At 39.6% G+C, this 15,303-nt stretch overlaps 1 protein-coding gene across 1 annotated transcript in view; it reads right to left on the reverse strand.

Moving 5' to 3' along the window:
- The window catches only part of CUNH8orf34 (chromosome unknown C8orf34 homolog), a 365,453-nt gene that overhangs the window by 237,328 nt on the left and 112,822 nt on the right, over positions 1-15,303 (reverse strand). Inside the window, exon 5 of the mRNA XM_050142135.1 lies at positions 12,718-12,746. Within this exon, the coding sequence (XP_049998092.1) occupies positions 12,718-12,746 (29 nt within the window). The remainder of the gene's footprint in view (positions 1-12,717; positions 12,747-15,303) is intronic.

Here is a 15,303-nt window from a genome sequence, read left to right on the forward strand (position 1 = left end):
AATTATAATTTATTATTTTTGGAAAATATTCCAGGTAGTGTTTTTCAGATGTTCCCTTGTATTCCAACTCAAGTCATGCATTCTTTAGAACAATAACATTAAATTAATGCATGCTAGCCACATTGAAAAGCATATGATGTTGGTCTTGCTTTCCCATCATTGGCTACACTGATGGGCCATTACTAGTGTGAGGCAGTATCTTCTATTTCTTCCAAACTGAACTTAAGGCTTTTGTCTCATCAGTAATTATCTTCTGGGACAAACAGCTGGAGACTATATTGATTTTTCTGGAAATATGAACATTTCACCCATTACCTTTAGCATCTTTTGCTCAAGTTGACCTGTATCAATTGATGCAATGTCTTCTGACCTTCAATTTTCTAATTGCATCCAATATTTAACTCATCATAATATATCTTCTACTTAAAATCGATATTATAAAAATTTTATGTAAATGTATGTATATATGTATTTTCTTTACCCATGCCCCAAATTAGAGTTCTTTAATAGGCCAAGATAATAAGTTCTTTGGCTTAGATTACAAAACACACGATGAAAATCCCATTATAATCCCATGAATGCTATTGTGAACAACGGGATCACTAAAAACAGTCTAAAACTCCATTGCTGGGTTGTCTGTCCTTAGAGCATGTTCCATGTGAAGAAATATTGTGGCTAGCTCTGAAGACATGGTCTAATTAATTTCTGTGTCTTTATTCACAACCTGAAATACAATTATGTTCATTAACCTTAGAATATAAGAATATATAAGATAAAAGTATTAAAGTTGCTTTAAAATTATACAAAATACTCAGTGGTTCTAAGTTTTATTTATTAATTATGTATACAGCGTTCTGTCTGCACACCAGAAGAGGGCACCAGATCTCATTACAGATGGTTTTGAGCCACCATGTGGTTGCTGGGAATTGAACTCAGGACCTCTAGAAGAACAGTCAGTGCTCTTAACCTCTGGGCCATCCCTCCACCTACTCAGTGGTTCTAAAGGGAAGTTTTTTAAATCCTGTAGATAACTGCATCTCTGCCCTCTCCTTATCCATGCTCATCATGTACTTTCTCTTATTTTACAGGCAACACATAGAATAACTTCAGGTGCATGCGTATGCACCTGTCTTAGTGTATAAGAGGTCTTGGCATTTACACTTTGGTTTGATAATGTGCAAATGTGCATGCAGTCTTTCATTGCATGTACTTAATTAATGATAGCATGCTGTCAGCACACTTCACCTCCTTGACGTCTTCATTTATTTAACAAGATAGCTGGGGATCACTTTATATTTTCTTTCATTCTTATGGTCATGTAATCCTGTGCTAAAACAATGTTCTATATTTTATTCAGTACTATTTTTAATGGATTCGTGACTGTTTTCACTCCAGCTTCTAAAGAATATGACAGGATATAATCATGTGGATAAGTCTCTTCACATGTTGCCAGCTTGTCCTTTAAATGGGCTGGTGATTTGAATGAGAATGGCCCCCGTAGACTCCTATGTTTGAATACTTGGTCCCTAGTTGGTGGAACTCTTTGGGAAGGATTGGGACGTGTGGCCTTGTTCGAAGAGGCATGTCACTGGCTTCAAAATACTTGTGCCATTTTGAATATGCCATCTCTCTCTGGTTCCTGATTTCAATCAAGATGTGAGCTCCCATCTGTTTCTGCTGCCTTGCCTTAGCTCCTATGTCATGGACTCTAACCCTCTGAGACCAAAAGGTTGATGAAATAATTTCCTTTATACATTGCAAGGTGTTTTGTCAAGGCAAAAAAAAAAAAAAAAAAAAAGTAACTCACCGTGAGTAGGACAACTTGGTCAACAACTGCACACCAAATGTTTAGGATATTGCAACATTTTCCTTCCTTGTGTTTGGACCACTTCATATTCTTACTAGCCATGTGTTCATGTGCCCATTTCTCAGAGCCTGATTTAAGCAGCATTTTTGCAGACTTTGGAGAACTTTGTAAGTTTGTTAGATATGCATTCGTATTTATATTTTAACATGACTATCCATCGTTTCACAGAGCTAACAAAAATATTTTTCTGTCAGCAAGCTCCTCATATGCTTCACTTACAGTAGAATTTATATAACTTAGTTTGTTTAATTTGTTTATTGAGATTTGTGTGTGCATGTGTGTGTGTGAGTATATACACAACTGTGCACAGAGGCCTAAGTAGGATATAAGATCCCTTAGGACTGACAGCTGTGGGGTGTTTATGGCTTGTTACTTGGATACTAGGTTCTGAACTCTTGTCCTTGTGATTATGCATCCAGAAGTCCTTCTATACTTTAGATAAAATTAAGCTTTGATTATGACTTAAATATAAACTGATTTTTTTTCTTTGAAAATTGTTTTGAGATACAAGAAAAATTGGGCAAGAACCATACTAGAAAACATGTAATAAAATGCACATCAATATTTCCCCTAATATCATTACATTCATCTCTTAAAAATATCAAACATATAACACCATAGCACATAAAGGAGTCTATGTTTTTTTCATTACTGCCCCTGATATCACACAATATATAAGTGGATACGAGATTCCAGAACATGGAAGCGAATCAGGACAAAGAATCATAGCAACTTATCTACTTATTAGAGGTTTATTTACTTTTATCTTATGTGTTTGTATGAGTGATTACATGTATGTTTGTGTAGCATGTGTGTGCCTGGTGGCTACAGAGGCCAGAGAAGGGCATGAGATGCCATGAACCTGGAGTTACAGGCAGTTATGAGCATTAGGTGAGTAGGTAGGAACTAAACCTGGGTCTCCTGCAAGAGCAGCCCATACTCTCAAATAATGAGCCATCTCTCTAGCTCTGGGTCATAACAATTGAAGTATGCCCTGCTGTACCAGAACACTGAGAAAACTCTCTCCAAATAGGGACAAAATAAGCCACAAAATTCTAAATTTGCTTTCCAGAGGGGAAAATTAGCAGAAAGTCATCTGGTGAAGAGATATCCACATTTCTAAGACGATATCTCTCTCATACTGCACATGTACAGAAGCCCTTCAGTGGCTTTTGGTGTACTCTGTTAGTGACAGTGTTTGATTCTTATTATCCCCTTATTCAGTACGAAATAATTAGCTTTATAAGAATGCAAGACGATACAGTAGGTAAAAAATATGGCTTTGGAGTTAAGTGATATTCCAATCTGAATTTGCAATGATATTTCCACGTTTGTGAATCTTATCAAGTTGACAGACTCCTAACTATGTGTGATGGATACCAGCAGATCCATCAGAGCTGTTGGGAGTGTGAAAGATTGTGCTTTAAGGAGTTAACACAGTGCTCATCTCCCTCCATACTTTTTAAAGATTGTATTGAATATGTATGTGTTGTGGGTATGCACTGGAGAGAAGAGGTGCCCATGGAGGCCAGAGACTTTGGATACCCGCATGAATGATGTTCTGGAAGAGCAGTACACGCTTTTTTTTTTTTTGTAAACCACTGAGTTATCTTCCTATAGCCCCACCTCCATTAAAATGTAAACATATTTAATTTCCCCATTAAAACATTATTTGTGAGACACCATGTGTGTCAGTTAGTTAGTTAGTTTGTTTTTGTCAACTTGATATTAGCCCCCTGGGAAAAAGAGACATAAGCTGACAAAAAGCCCCCATCAGGTTGACCTATAAGCAAGACTGCGGGACATTTTCTTGGTTGACTATTAGTGTAGGAGGGCCCAGCATGTTATGAGCGGCGTCACCCAGGGGAGGCAGTCCTGAGTTGTGTAATAAAGTGGCTGAACAAGAGGAGCAAATCGGTAAGCACCGTTTCTCCATGGCCTCTGCATCAGTTCCTGCCTCCAAGTTTTCACCCAGTCTTCTCCTAGTGATGGGCTTGATGATGAACCCAGAATAGCAACCAGGAAGTTGCTATTGGTCATATTTCCACAGCGATAGACATCTAGTTAGGACACAATGCTCTCACGGTTCCCACTCCATAAGTACAGATGAGAATCATTACTGCCATAAAATAGCTGAAGTAAAATGTGTTGATCACGAGAAGAGTGACAAAATGTTGCAGAATGAACTTTAAATATGAAAAAATAACTGCTTGATAAGCTTTGGATAGCTATGTATTTAGTAATTATTTACCAAGGCTTAGTTACTGTTAAGTTTACAAAAGTGAGCCCAAGGAGGAAACCGTTTCTACTAATAAGATAGTTACTAATTTTGAGTGATTACTTTGCCCCAGGCAATGGTGGGAGCCACAGGCTGGGCTCACTGCAGAGGCTGTCCACACGGGCTCCTGGAGAGATGCTGAAGTTTTCAGCTCTAGTTTCCTTTCTGGTTAAGATACCCCCAAATTGCATCTCTTACACTGATACAAATTCAGATCTCAAAAGCATGATATAATTGTTATAATTGGGGCTGGAGAGATGGCTCAGTGGTTAAGAGCTTTGACTGTTCTTCCAGAGGTCCATAAGTTCAATTCCCAGCAACCACCTGTGATAAGATCTGGTGCCAACTTCTGTCTGCAGGGACACATGCAGGCAGACCATTGTATACATAATTAATAAATAAATAAATAAATAAATAAATAAATAAATAAATGTTAAAATTAAAGAAAATAAAAACTCTAGAAGAAAGTGTCCTGCTCTGTGTCCCACCCCTGCTCTGTGCCCCACCCCTGCTCTGTGCTCTGCTGTGGTTCACAAAATTTTACAGCAAGAATACAGCTGACAAAATCACTCAGTTAACCCGCAGGGACCACATTCCAGTGCAGGACACCCAAATTGCAGGGCATTGGGAATATTTGCCTTTTGAATTTCCGTAAAAACCTCGTGAAGCCATAGCACTCCCCTTTCCATAGTGGATTCATCCCAAAACCTTCTGTGGTGTATTAATTAATTATTGGGCATAACTTCCTCATGTACTGTTTTACTGGTTGACTTTTCATTTGACTGTATAACCTTGATATATAGAATATGTACTGGGTACCTTGAATTCTCAAAAAAAAAAAAAAAACTCAGAAGAAAGGAAATTCTTCCCACTTGGGTGTTAGCAGGAACAAAGCTGTCACTTGGCCTGGAGGCTGGAAATACCAGCTCCAGATTTTACACTCCCACAGTTAGTTTCCCTTTGATCTAGCCACCTTCGATATCATCTCTAGGGCTAAGAGATTCTCTTTCATCAGCTAACATTTGGCAAAAATACTCATGAAAATCAAGCACCAACCCCTTTCCTCCCACTGATTTTGCTGGTTGCCATAGTTACCACAAATGCTGTGTTCCCAGCCATGACTAGACGGAAGTGCTTAGAGACTGCACAGCAATGCTGTGTTTTTCTTCCCTCTTCTTCTATATTTATCGATTACAAATGTCAAGCTTAGCTAACCACACAAATGTAATTAAAACACAAACTCCCTCTCCCCGTCTTAGAAATCATAACCCCGTCCTTTGTTTACCCTCTCAGATATGCCCAGGTGCTTCAAAGCCACGCCACCTCCAGGACATAAGTAAGATAACAGGCACCCAACTTTGTCAGCCTTATCTGTTTTCTTAGCCCTGAAAAATGCATGCCTGGTATTCTTGCTATTGCCAGAGAATTGCTAATTGTGTCTGTGTGGGTATATAAACTGGAAACCTTGTGGAATTGAAGGAAAACGTTTTTTGAAAAATATAGAGACACGAAAAGTAAATGTGTATGAGCTGATTTGTTCACCATCACACTTGTTGCAAGTGTCTCTGCTCTGTGTCCCACCCTTGCTTGTGCCCCATCCCTGCTCTGGGTCCAACCCCTGTTCTATATTCCACCCCTGCTCTGTGCCCCACCCTTGCTTGTGCCCCATCCCTGCTCTGGGTCCAACCCCTGCTCTATATTCCACCCCTGCTCTGTGCCTCACCCCTGCTCTTTGTCTACGTCTTGGGCTTTCTGGGCATGCAACCTCTAGTGTGTCAGTTTTTCACCTGCAAAAGATGGATAGCATCTCATTTCATAGTTAAAGAGTGTTAAATGGGACGATACAAGTAGATAATTTAGAACCTCCTGTGGTGTGTACCAAGTGGGCCATGTGACATGGCATCACCTATGTGAAGTGCTGAACCAACAGCTAGCATATAGCAGTCACTAGCTAGGACATTACTATCTATTATATTCTTTATCATGACTATTCATCTACTTAAATATTCAAGGATGAGGGATTCAAGTCCAGCATGTAGAAGACAGTGGTAATTCTGATGACATTTCTGAAAGTCATGTAGTCGCCGCTATAAAGTTCCTTTCTTGAGTAAGAGCACAGGGAGGCCCATCCTCTACTTTCTTGTAACGATACCCAGTGGATTAAATTTGCCAGTATTTTATTTAGTATTTTTGCATCAATGTTCATGAGTGAGATTGGTCTGTATTTCTCTTTTCTAGTATTGTCTTTCTGTGGTTTGGGTACCAGGGTAATTGTAGCCTCATGAAAAGAGTTTGGCAATGTCCTTCTGTTTCTATTGTATGGAATAATTAAAAGAGTATTGGTATTAAGTTCTTTGAAAGTCTTATAGAATTCTGAGCTGAAACCATCTGGTCCTGGGCTTTTTTAGGTTGAGAGACTTTTGATGACTGTTTCTATTTCTTCAGCAATTATAGGTCTGTTTAATTTGCTTATCTGGTCTTGATTTAATTTTGGTAAGTGATATTTATCCAGGAAGCTGTTCATTCCCTTTAAGTTTTCCAATTTTGTGGAGTATAGGTTTTCAAAATATGACTTGATAATTTTCTGGATTTCCTTCGTGTCTGTTGTTATGTCCCCCTTTTCATTTCTGATTTTGTTAATTTGGATATTCTCTCTCTGCCTTTTAGTTAGTATGAGTAGAGGTTTGTTTATTATGTTGATTTTCTCGAAGAACCAACTCTTTGTCTCACTGATTCTTTATATTGTTTTCTTTGTTTCTATTTTCTTGATTTCAGCTCTCAATTCATTATTTCCTGCCATCTAGTTTTCTTAGGTGAGTTTGCTTCTTTTTGTTCTAAAGTTTTCAAATGTTTTGTTAATTCACTAGTGTGGGATTTTTCTAGCTTCTTTATGTAGACATTTAGTGCTATGAACTTCCCTCTTAACACTGCTTTCATTGTGTCCCATAAATTTTGGTATGTTGTGTGTTCATTTTCATTGAATTTTAGAAAGTCTTTACTTTCTCCCTTGACCCATTGATAATTCAGGTCAGCGTTGTTTAATTTCCATGTATTGATGGGTTTTCTGGAATTTGCATTGCTGTTGACTTCTAGTTTTAAACCATGGTGATATGATAAGGTACATTGTGTTATTAAGACCTGAATATTAATCCACATACCTTCAAACACTTAATTTTTGACAAAGAAGCAAAAAATATCAAATGGAAAAAAGAAAGCATATTTAACAAATGGTGCTGGCATAACTGGATATCAACATGTAGAAGAATGAAAATAGACCTATATCTATCACCATACACAAAACTCAAGTCCAAATGGATCAAAGACCTAAACATTTACATGTCTATACTCATTCAGGAGCTCCCCATCTCCCCAGAACGTAGTCCTTGAAAACTGCCATTGGACTTCTGTTTCTAGACATGGGGACGCCAAATACACACAGGGGAATCAATGTAACACTTGTCTTCTGTGTCTGGCTTATATCCCTTAGCACAAGTGCCTCAAAGTTCAGTGATGCTATACACGTCACAGTATGTCACTCTTTCGCTGGCTGACTGTGTGCCACTGTGTGTACTTCCCCACTGGTGAGCATCTGTGTTGTTCTCATGTCCTGGTGAACAACACCACTGGGAACAGGATATGGTAGTGCCTCTCACAGATCTTGCCTTACTTCTTTTAGATGTGTATTTATAGCTGGGGTTTCCTTATCACGCGCCATCTTAACTCCTATCTACTTGTGCAGTAAAATATTTTAAACTAGGTAACATAAATGTTGAAATAGGAGTGGTGGGGCTGCGTCCCCTGCTAGCTCATGCCCGAAATAACAACACACAAATTGTATTCTTTTAAACACTACTTGCCCATTATATCTAGCCTCTTCTCTGCTAACTCGCACCTGGACTAGCCCATTTCTAATAATGTGTGTAAGCACCCCAAGGTGCGCTTACCAGGAAGATTCTAGCCTACGTCCATCCTGAGTCGGAGCTTCATCGCGTGTGTCTCTGAGAGCAGAGCTATCTCGCGTCTGTCTGAGGAGTCTTACCTCACTTCCTCTTCCTCCTGTTTACTCCTCCCACCTATGTCCCAACCTATCAGGGCAAGCAGTCTCCTTATTTAATTAACCAATGAAATCAACAGATTGATATATGACACTCCCACATCACATAAAAATAATAGAAATTTATTTCTCACCACTCCAGAGGCTGGGTCTCTGAGATCAAACTTCCCAACATCTCCTATAAAGCCCCATTCTCTATTGCATGATGGTGAGTTTTGCTCCAGCGTTACAGGCAGAGTACCTTGTCTTCACATGGGAGAGGACAGAGGAATGGCCAAGCAGGCTCCGCGAATCCTTCACAGGAAACTAATGTCTGTGATTGGCACCTCATGACCCAGTCACTTGAAAACCTTTGCCACTTAATACTATGAGGTTTAACACTGTGAGTATGAAGTTTCACTGTGAATTTTCAGAGGACACAATGTTAAAACCACAGCATATGGTGAGCTGATTTTCAACCACTTGAAGAACTGCCCATCTGTTTTCCATAGTGGCTGTTTGGTTTTTATATTCCCACCCAAACTCTGGCACATGGAAATTTTACTTTTAATTACTGAAGGCACTGTATGCCGTTTTCCATAGTTGCTGTTCTATGTCATATCCCCACCAACAATGATGTACACAGTCCCACATTCTCCACATCCGTACCAACACTCAACACTTGCTATTTTCTGTTTCCTTGTTCTTCTGTAGTAGCTACAATCCTGATGCTTCGCATGGCAGTGAACACTGCCATGACTTTGCTTTGGGGTTTTCCAGTGGCCAGGGACATTCTGCATCAATTCACATCACTTGCCTGGCTTTAACACAGTTGTTTGTTCTGTGTTATCAGGCACCCTCTGTCCAGCAGTGTGATTTCTTAAGTTTTCTCACACACCACAAGCAACTCTTTTACCTCCATGACTGCATTCTTTGTTTTAAGAAGTGTAAGGTTATTTTTGAGAATATTTTTGAATGCATAATACAACAAAGGAGATGAAAGATGATCGCTTAGGTCTAAGGAGGGGGACTGATCCCTCAACCTGTCCTTTTACTTTGATCCTATGAGTGGTAGTGACACCGAGTCACACAGCTTCCTGTGCAGTGTGAAAGCACAGAAACTGGACACCACACTTCTATGGGGGTCTGTGTTTTCCTCTCTTTGAAATGATCCCTCATACATACTTTGAAATATTTCATATTTTTGATACTTTAGCTATGCATATAAAACTATTTTCTTGGGAAATTCATGTCATCTTTTAATGGTTGTCATCTACATGAGGGACAATGAACCAGCATCTTTAAATAATTCCTGGCAGGGCAGGAAGGATGTGGTACATATTTATGAAATGAAAGTCTCCAAGAATCAATTTAAGGATGATATGGGGAATTTCCCACAATACCAGGCCTCTTTTTTGATAGCACAACACAAATACCATGGTGTCCGACAAGAAGGGCCATTTTCATGAAGTCACTGTGTTCTCTAAGAAACAATCATGTCTTCAAGGTGACCTAGGAATGCTGGAATTAGAAGGATGGTCAAAGACCTGAAAAGAAATAAAACCACTGACAAGTGCTGCCTTGCTGCCTTGCTACCCTAGGCCTTGCTGTGTACATCACAGTATCTGACTAGCAAAAAGGAAAATTAAGCCTGAAGCACAGATGTGAGACATAAGATGGAAGCTTAATTCTAGTCTTAGAAATATGGTCTTAATTTTGTCAGGTAGCAGAAGTTCTGAGAAAAACTTCCAGCAGGATTCTGCCTAAGTGAATTTCCTCTGCTGACTTGTCTTAGGTAGAGTGTCCGAATATCAGACACTGAGAAAGCAGTCAGCTGAAGGGATCTGCCAAGGGATGGGGGCAGCCTGTACAAAAAAGTGAGGGATGCAGGGAAAGAAAGAAGCTAGAAGACCTACAGATTAGGTGTTAGAGTGCTTGATGGCATGAGGGAAGCCCTGGGTCTCGTCCCAGAACACACAAACTAGACTAGGTGACACTTACCACCTGTATTCTAATCACTAGGAACACAGGATGTGGGAGGAGCAAGGTCAAGGTCATACACAGCCTAAGGGAATGAGTTCAAAGCCATCCTCTGCCAGGTGAGACTCAGTAGAAGGACAGAAAGACAGATAGATATGTATTCAGATCACATAGAACACTCCTGAAGTGAAGCAATTTCTCAGAAATTATTTTCAGCCAAGCGTAACTGAGGGCCATCCCAGACAGTTCTGTCTACCATGTGGCATTGTAAGGGTTTCCAAGATACTTGGAAAGTTTTTTACTCAATAAATTATATATTAATTGAATAGGAAAGTAGGCAGCTAGACCTGCCATCTGTACTCAAAGAACGGCTGTGGGGGCAGGATAGTGACTTCTCAATGACATCTAGTTCCTACCCCTCAAAACTTATGAGCACATTACAGTACATGACAAGAAGAACAGGGGAGAGGAAGTTAAGGGCTTTGGATAGAAAAGATCCCTGGGCAACTCCAACCTAGCATGACCCGGCTGAAGTTAGAGAGGGCGACATGTCAGTTGTAGAGATCTTCCTAGGGACCTCACACTGAGGAGCACCGGCGACCTGCACAGGAGAAAGCAGGAAAGAGGGGTGACCTAGCACCTGCAGTCAGAGATGCTGATGCAAGGCCCGAGCTGATATCAGTCTCCACAGTAGAGAAGAGCGGGATGATGGATTTGTGCTGCTGCAATGTTTCAGCACCACTGAAATCCAGTGATCCGCACAGGAAGGGAAGGAAAGCAGCTGGAGAGTAGAGAATGATGGGATTCACACGGTTCTTTGGAAAAAAAAAATCACTTCTCAGAATTCACGAACTTTAAAGGTCACAGAGAAAATGATGGAGTCAAAATAATAGCTCCATTGGCATGGGATAGTAAAACTGAGTATTTTATAAAGAGACAAAAATGTATCTCTAGTGGAACATCAAAGTTGTGGGATTGACAGTAAAAGGCTGTGTGTGTTTTTATTATTACACTGAAGACAAAGGGACCAAGCCAACAAAATCACAGAGCACAGCAATTGGCTGTCAATCCTAAAAGGCATACAAGTAACATCATAAGACTGAACAGGTTATATTTTGGAATATATATATATATTTATACATATACATACACACATATGATGACATTAAAGAAAAAAGAGGCCACAGAGTGGGGATGGGAGGGATTTGAGGAAGGGAAGGGAGAAATGTTAATGATTATATTACAAATTCTCCCTCTAGAAAAGGAACTACTCCAAAATTGAATAAAAAAAAAAAAGTATTGTATTTACAGGTACCTGGTATTTTTTTGGTCAGAAAAATTCAGGATTGTGAGCTGTATGGCCACAAGGGGGTGCTGTGGGACAGGCTCTTTAATATGATGCAACAGTTGGCTGGCACAGAACTCAGGTCTTCAAGAAAGCCCTGGGAGCCTTTCCTGCCCTTGAATATCAAATATGAGTGGCATCAAGTTTTTGTTCGCTGACATAAATATCTTTTCGAAAAGGTAAGTTACCTATGACAATTGTTGCTGTCTTCCACCGCTGAAATGAAGGAAATACATTTCCACAACGTTTTCATATACAGATTAGACAAACCAACAAAAAACAAGCGTTGTCATGCAGATTTGAGAATTGGACTCCAGGCACCCCCTCCCCCAGCCCAGCACTGGGAAGAAAGTGTGTGGAGAAGGATGGGCTGTGGGAGGCCCCTGAGTTCGCGGCAGGGCAGCTCACAATCACCCACTGAGAGCCAAAGTCTTTTAAGTTTAAGGAAAGGTTCCTGATAGCAGCAGAAAAGGTACAGCAGTACCACCACCACTCAGAGCACGGGAAGGGGGGTGGTGAAACAAAGCCAGTGAAGAGTTCAGCAGGGGTCACTGCTGAAATATGTGTTTGATATGTGTATTCCTGTCCATACTGCTTTCACCACCCTGACAAGGATCACCACAGTTCAGCCCATCGTCACAACATTCTTGGCATCTTGAAAAGTTAAATCAAGTCAACAATTGCTAATGAAGAAGGGCATAGATAGAAAATGTCAAGTTCCTACCATAAAATTATCATCATGGTTGCCATCCTCACCATTGCCATCATCGCTGTGGTTACTACCAACATCACCAGCGTCAACATTGCCATCGCCATGACTACCATCACTCATTACCATCATCATTATCACCACCATCACTATGGTTATCACCATTATCACCACCAACATCATCACCATCATCACAAGAATCATCATCAACATGGTGACAATCATTATCATCATCATCATAATCATCATCTTAAATATGGCCAAATTCTAATAATATTCATAGTATTATGAATTTTTCATTTTCATATAATGATTTGATGATTCTAGTTAGTCTAAGCAAATTTTGTAGATGATAAATATTTATTGCAATATTTTTCATTAAGTACTAAAATATTCACTTTAAATAAACATATTGGAACATGCTTTATATTTCCGAAAAAATAATTTAGATCTAGATTCAAACATAAGTTCTATATTTGGTCATTAGATACAGAACTCAACTTACCTTATCAAGTTCATCTGAAATTGCAATACCTGGGATTCAAAAGAGATTTACAAGACAATTTTAGAAACAATCTTTGATAACCTCATGCTACAAATAAAAAAATCTAGACATAATTCTAGTGCATTACTTATTTAATTTCATTCCTTTTCATTGATTCTTTGCAATAATAAGATTTTTTTTCTTCCTACTTATGAAAGCAAATTGTGCATTAAAGTCAAGGATGGCAGCCAGGACCTGCTAGAGACTCACAAAGGAAAGAAGGAAAGCACAAAGCAAGCAAATGCTTCATGCAGGTCCTCAGAGTCACAGCCAACTTGCAAGACAGCCATTGAGATGCCTGTCAGGTCCTCCAACTATTTTTTTTTTTTGAAAGGCTGTTTTTCTACCCTTTTTGTGTCCTTCCCAGGAATTCCCCTGGTGAAGGTCCTTTCTTAAATCCCGGGGCTCCTTGCTGAACTCTCTTTTCACTGAGTATAAGTCTTTTCAACTAACTCACACCAATATGTTTCTCTACAGGATCACTTCCTGTTGACATTTCAGTCCCATCCTTCCTGGATTTTTTTTTTTTCAGGTTATGGTCGTGTGTCATGTTAGGGCTAGGAAAAGTCTCCTTGTCTGGATACAGGAGAAGATGTAGCCATACCTCAGGTTTGGGACAGACAGAAGAAATGAACTGGTGTCAAGTCTGAGAAAGAAGGATTAGGAGATAGAAAAAACACTAAAGTGCAAGGGAAAAGAAGAATGTCAGAATGGGGTTTGAAGCTCAAGTTCAGTAGAGCCTGAAGGACAAGCCAGAAGCTTCTATGCCACATGGGAGAATCAGAAGAAGTCACATGGAAAGAAACCCGAACAGGAGTCTCATAGTACTCAGCCTTTCCTCCGACACAGACACAGATGACCTGCAGAAGGGATACAGGCTTCTCTATCAGTTCCCATAAGACCTACTCCAGCCAATGAGTCAATTATGCACAAGGCCGAACAATGTCTGCACTATCTCAGCAATGGGCACCGTTCTTGTAGATCCATCAGATCTGAGGATGCATTCTGTATAGCAATATTCTATAACATCCTTTTAGAAAAAATTATTGGTGAGGATCAGGAGGTAGCTCCATCGATAAAATGTTTGCCGCACAGTATGAAGACCTGAGATTGAAGCCTTAGCACCTATGTGAAAATCTAGACACAGCTCTGCACACCTACGATCTCAGTACTGGGGAAGCCGAGTGAGGAGGATCCTGGGGCTTCCTGGCCAGCTAATCAAGCCGAATAGATGAGATCCAAATTCAATGAGAGACCTTATCTCAAAAACCAAACAGAAAGCCATTCAGAAAAGCAACTGATGCTGACTTCAGCCTCAAAACACTTGGGAATACATGCACACACACACACACACACACACACATATGCATGCACACACACATATGCATGCACACACATGCATGCACATGCACACATACATACACACATACACTTGGTGACTAACAATTTATTTGTTGGAGCTGAAAATATAGCTTATCAATGAACAACACTAGCTGCTTTTGCAAAGAACTGAGTTTGGTCCCCAGCATCCATAGTGTTTCACGACTGTCTGTGATTTCCTTTCCAGAGGATAAGCTGTCCTTTTCTGGCCTCTGTGGGTACTAGGCAAAAACTGGTACACATGGATACTGGCAGCAAAAACTTCATTCATGAGCATAAAATAAAATAATTTATCACTACACTGAAAAACAGTCTAGCTACTGGTTTAGGGATATGAGTGGTGACTGAGGCATAACCTTGATTCAAAGACACTGTTCTGAGAAGGAGTGAAGGCGTGGGAGCTGGGTGCCACAGTGGAGAAGGTGTCACCTTCAGGAGTAGATGACAGATTGGACATCTCACGGCTTCCTGGGAAATTATAAATATTTACATAGGTCTAACAAGCATCATACCTTTGTGAATGCTTGGTCTTTTAAAGAGACATAGAATTAGAAATTGTTACTATAAATAATTCAAATTTAATGCAAATGAAAGAACTCTGACATTCCACATGGACCATAATATGACCCAAAACACACCTAAAATGCATAATTCCAGATTATAGAAGGTAAATACATTTTACATGCTGTTTTTACATTTAATACGATTCTATAGAAATGTCCCTTTCCTGTATTAATTCAAAATTAAGATGTAACACCTTGAATATCAATATTTAAAAGACCAAGTCTCCATATATGAGAAAAGGCAGGGAAATGCTACAAAGTGAAACTCTCATTCAAAGTCACAGCACTTAGCTATCTTGAGTTAAATGACCCAAAGTTCAATTGCTTGGGATTTCTGATTCTCTTGGTCTTTTTAACTTACTGTTCAGATGCCTTGAACCTGAAGAAATAGTTTTCTAATCCAATTTTTAGAAAACGATCACTTAATCTTTGAATTTCTTCTACACCTCAGATCTGTGAACCCACTATTCGTAAAGAGTGCAATAGTACATCATTTACCTAGCTTGTCTATAACACAGATAATCACTACTGGCAAGAAAGAAAGAAAGAAAGAAAGAAAGAAAGAAAGAAAGAAAGAAAGAAAGAAAGAAAGGAAGGAAGGAAT

The sequence above is a fragment of the Alexandromys fortis genome, unplaced genomic scaffold, assembly GCF_014885135.2.
Source record: "Alexandromys fortis isolate MF-2015 unplaced genomic scaffold, M_Fortis_MF-2015_v1.1 scaffold_41, whole genome shotgun sequence".
Lineage (NCBI taxonomy): Eukaryota > Metazoa > Chordata > Mammalia > Rodentia > Cricetidae > Alexandromys > Alexandromys fortis.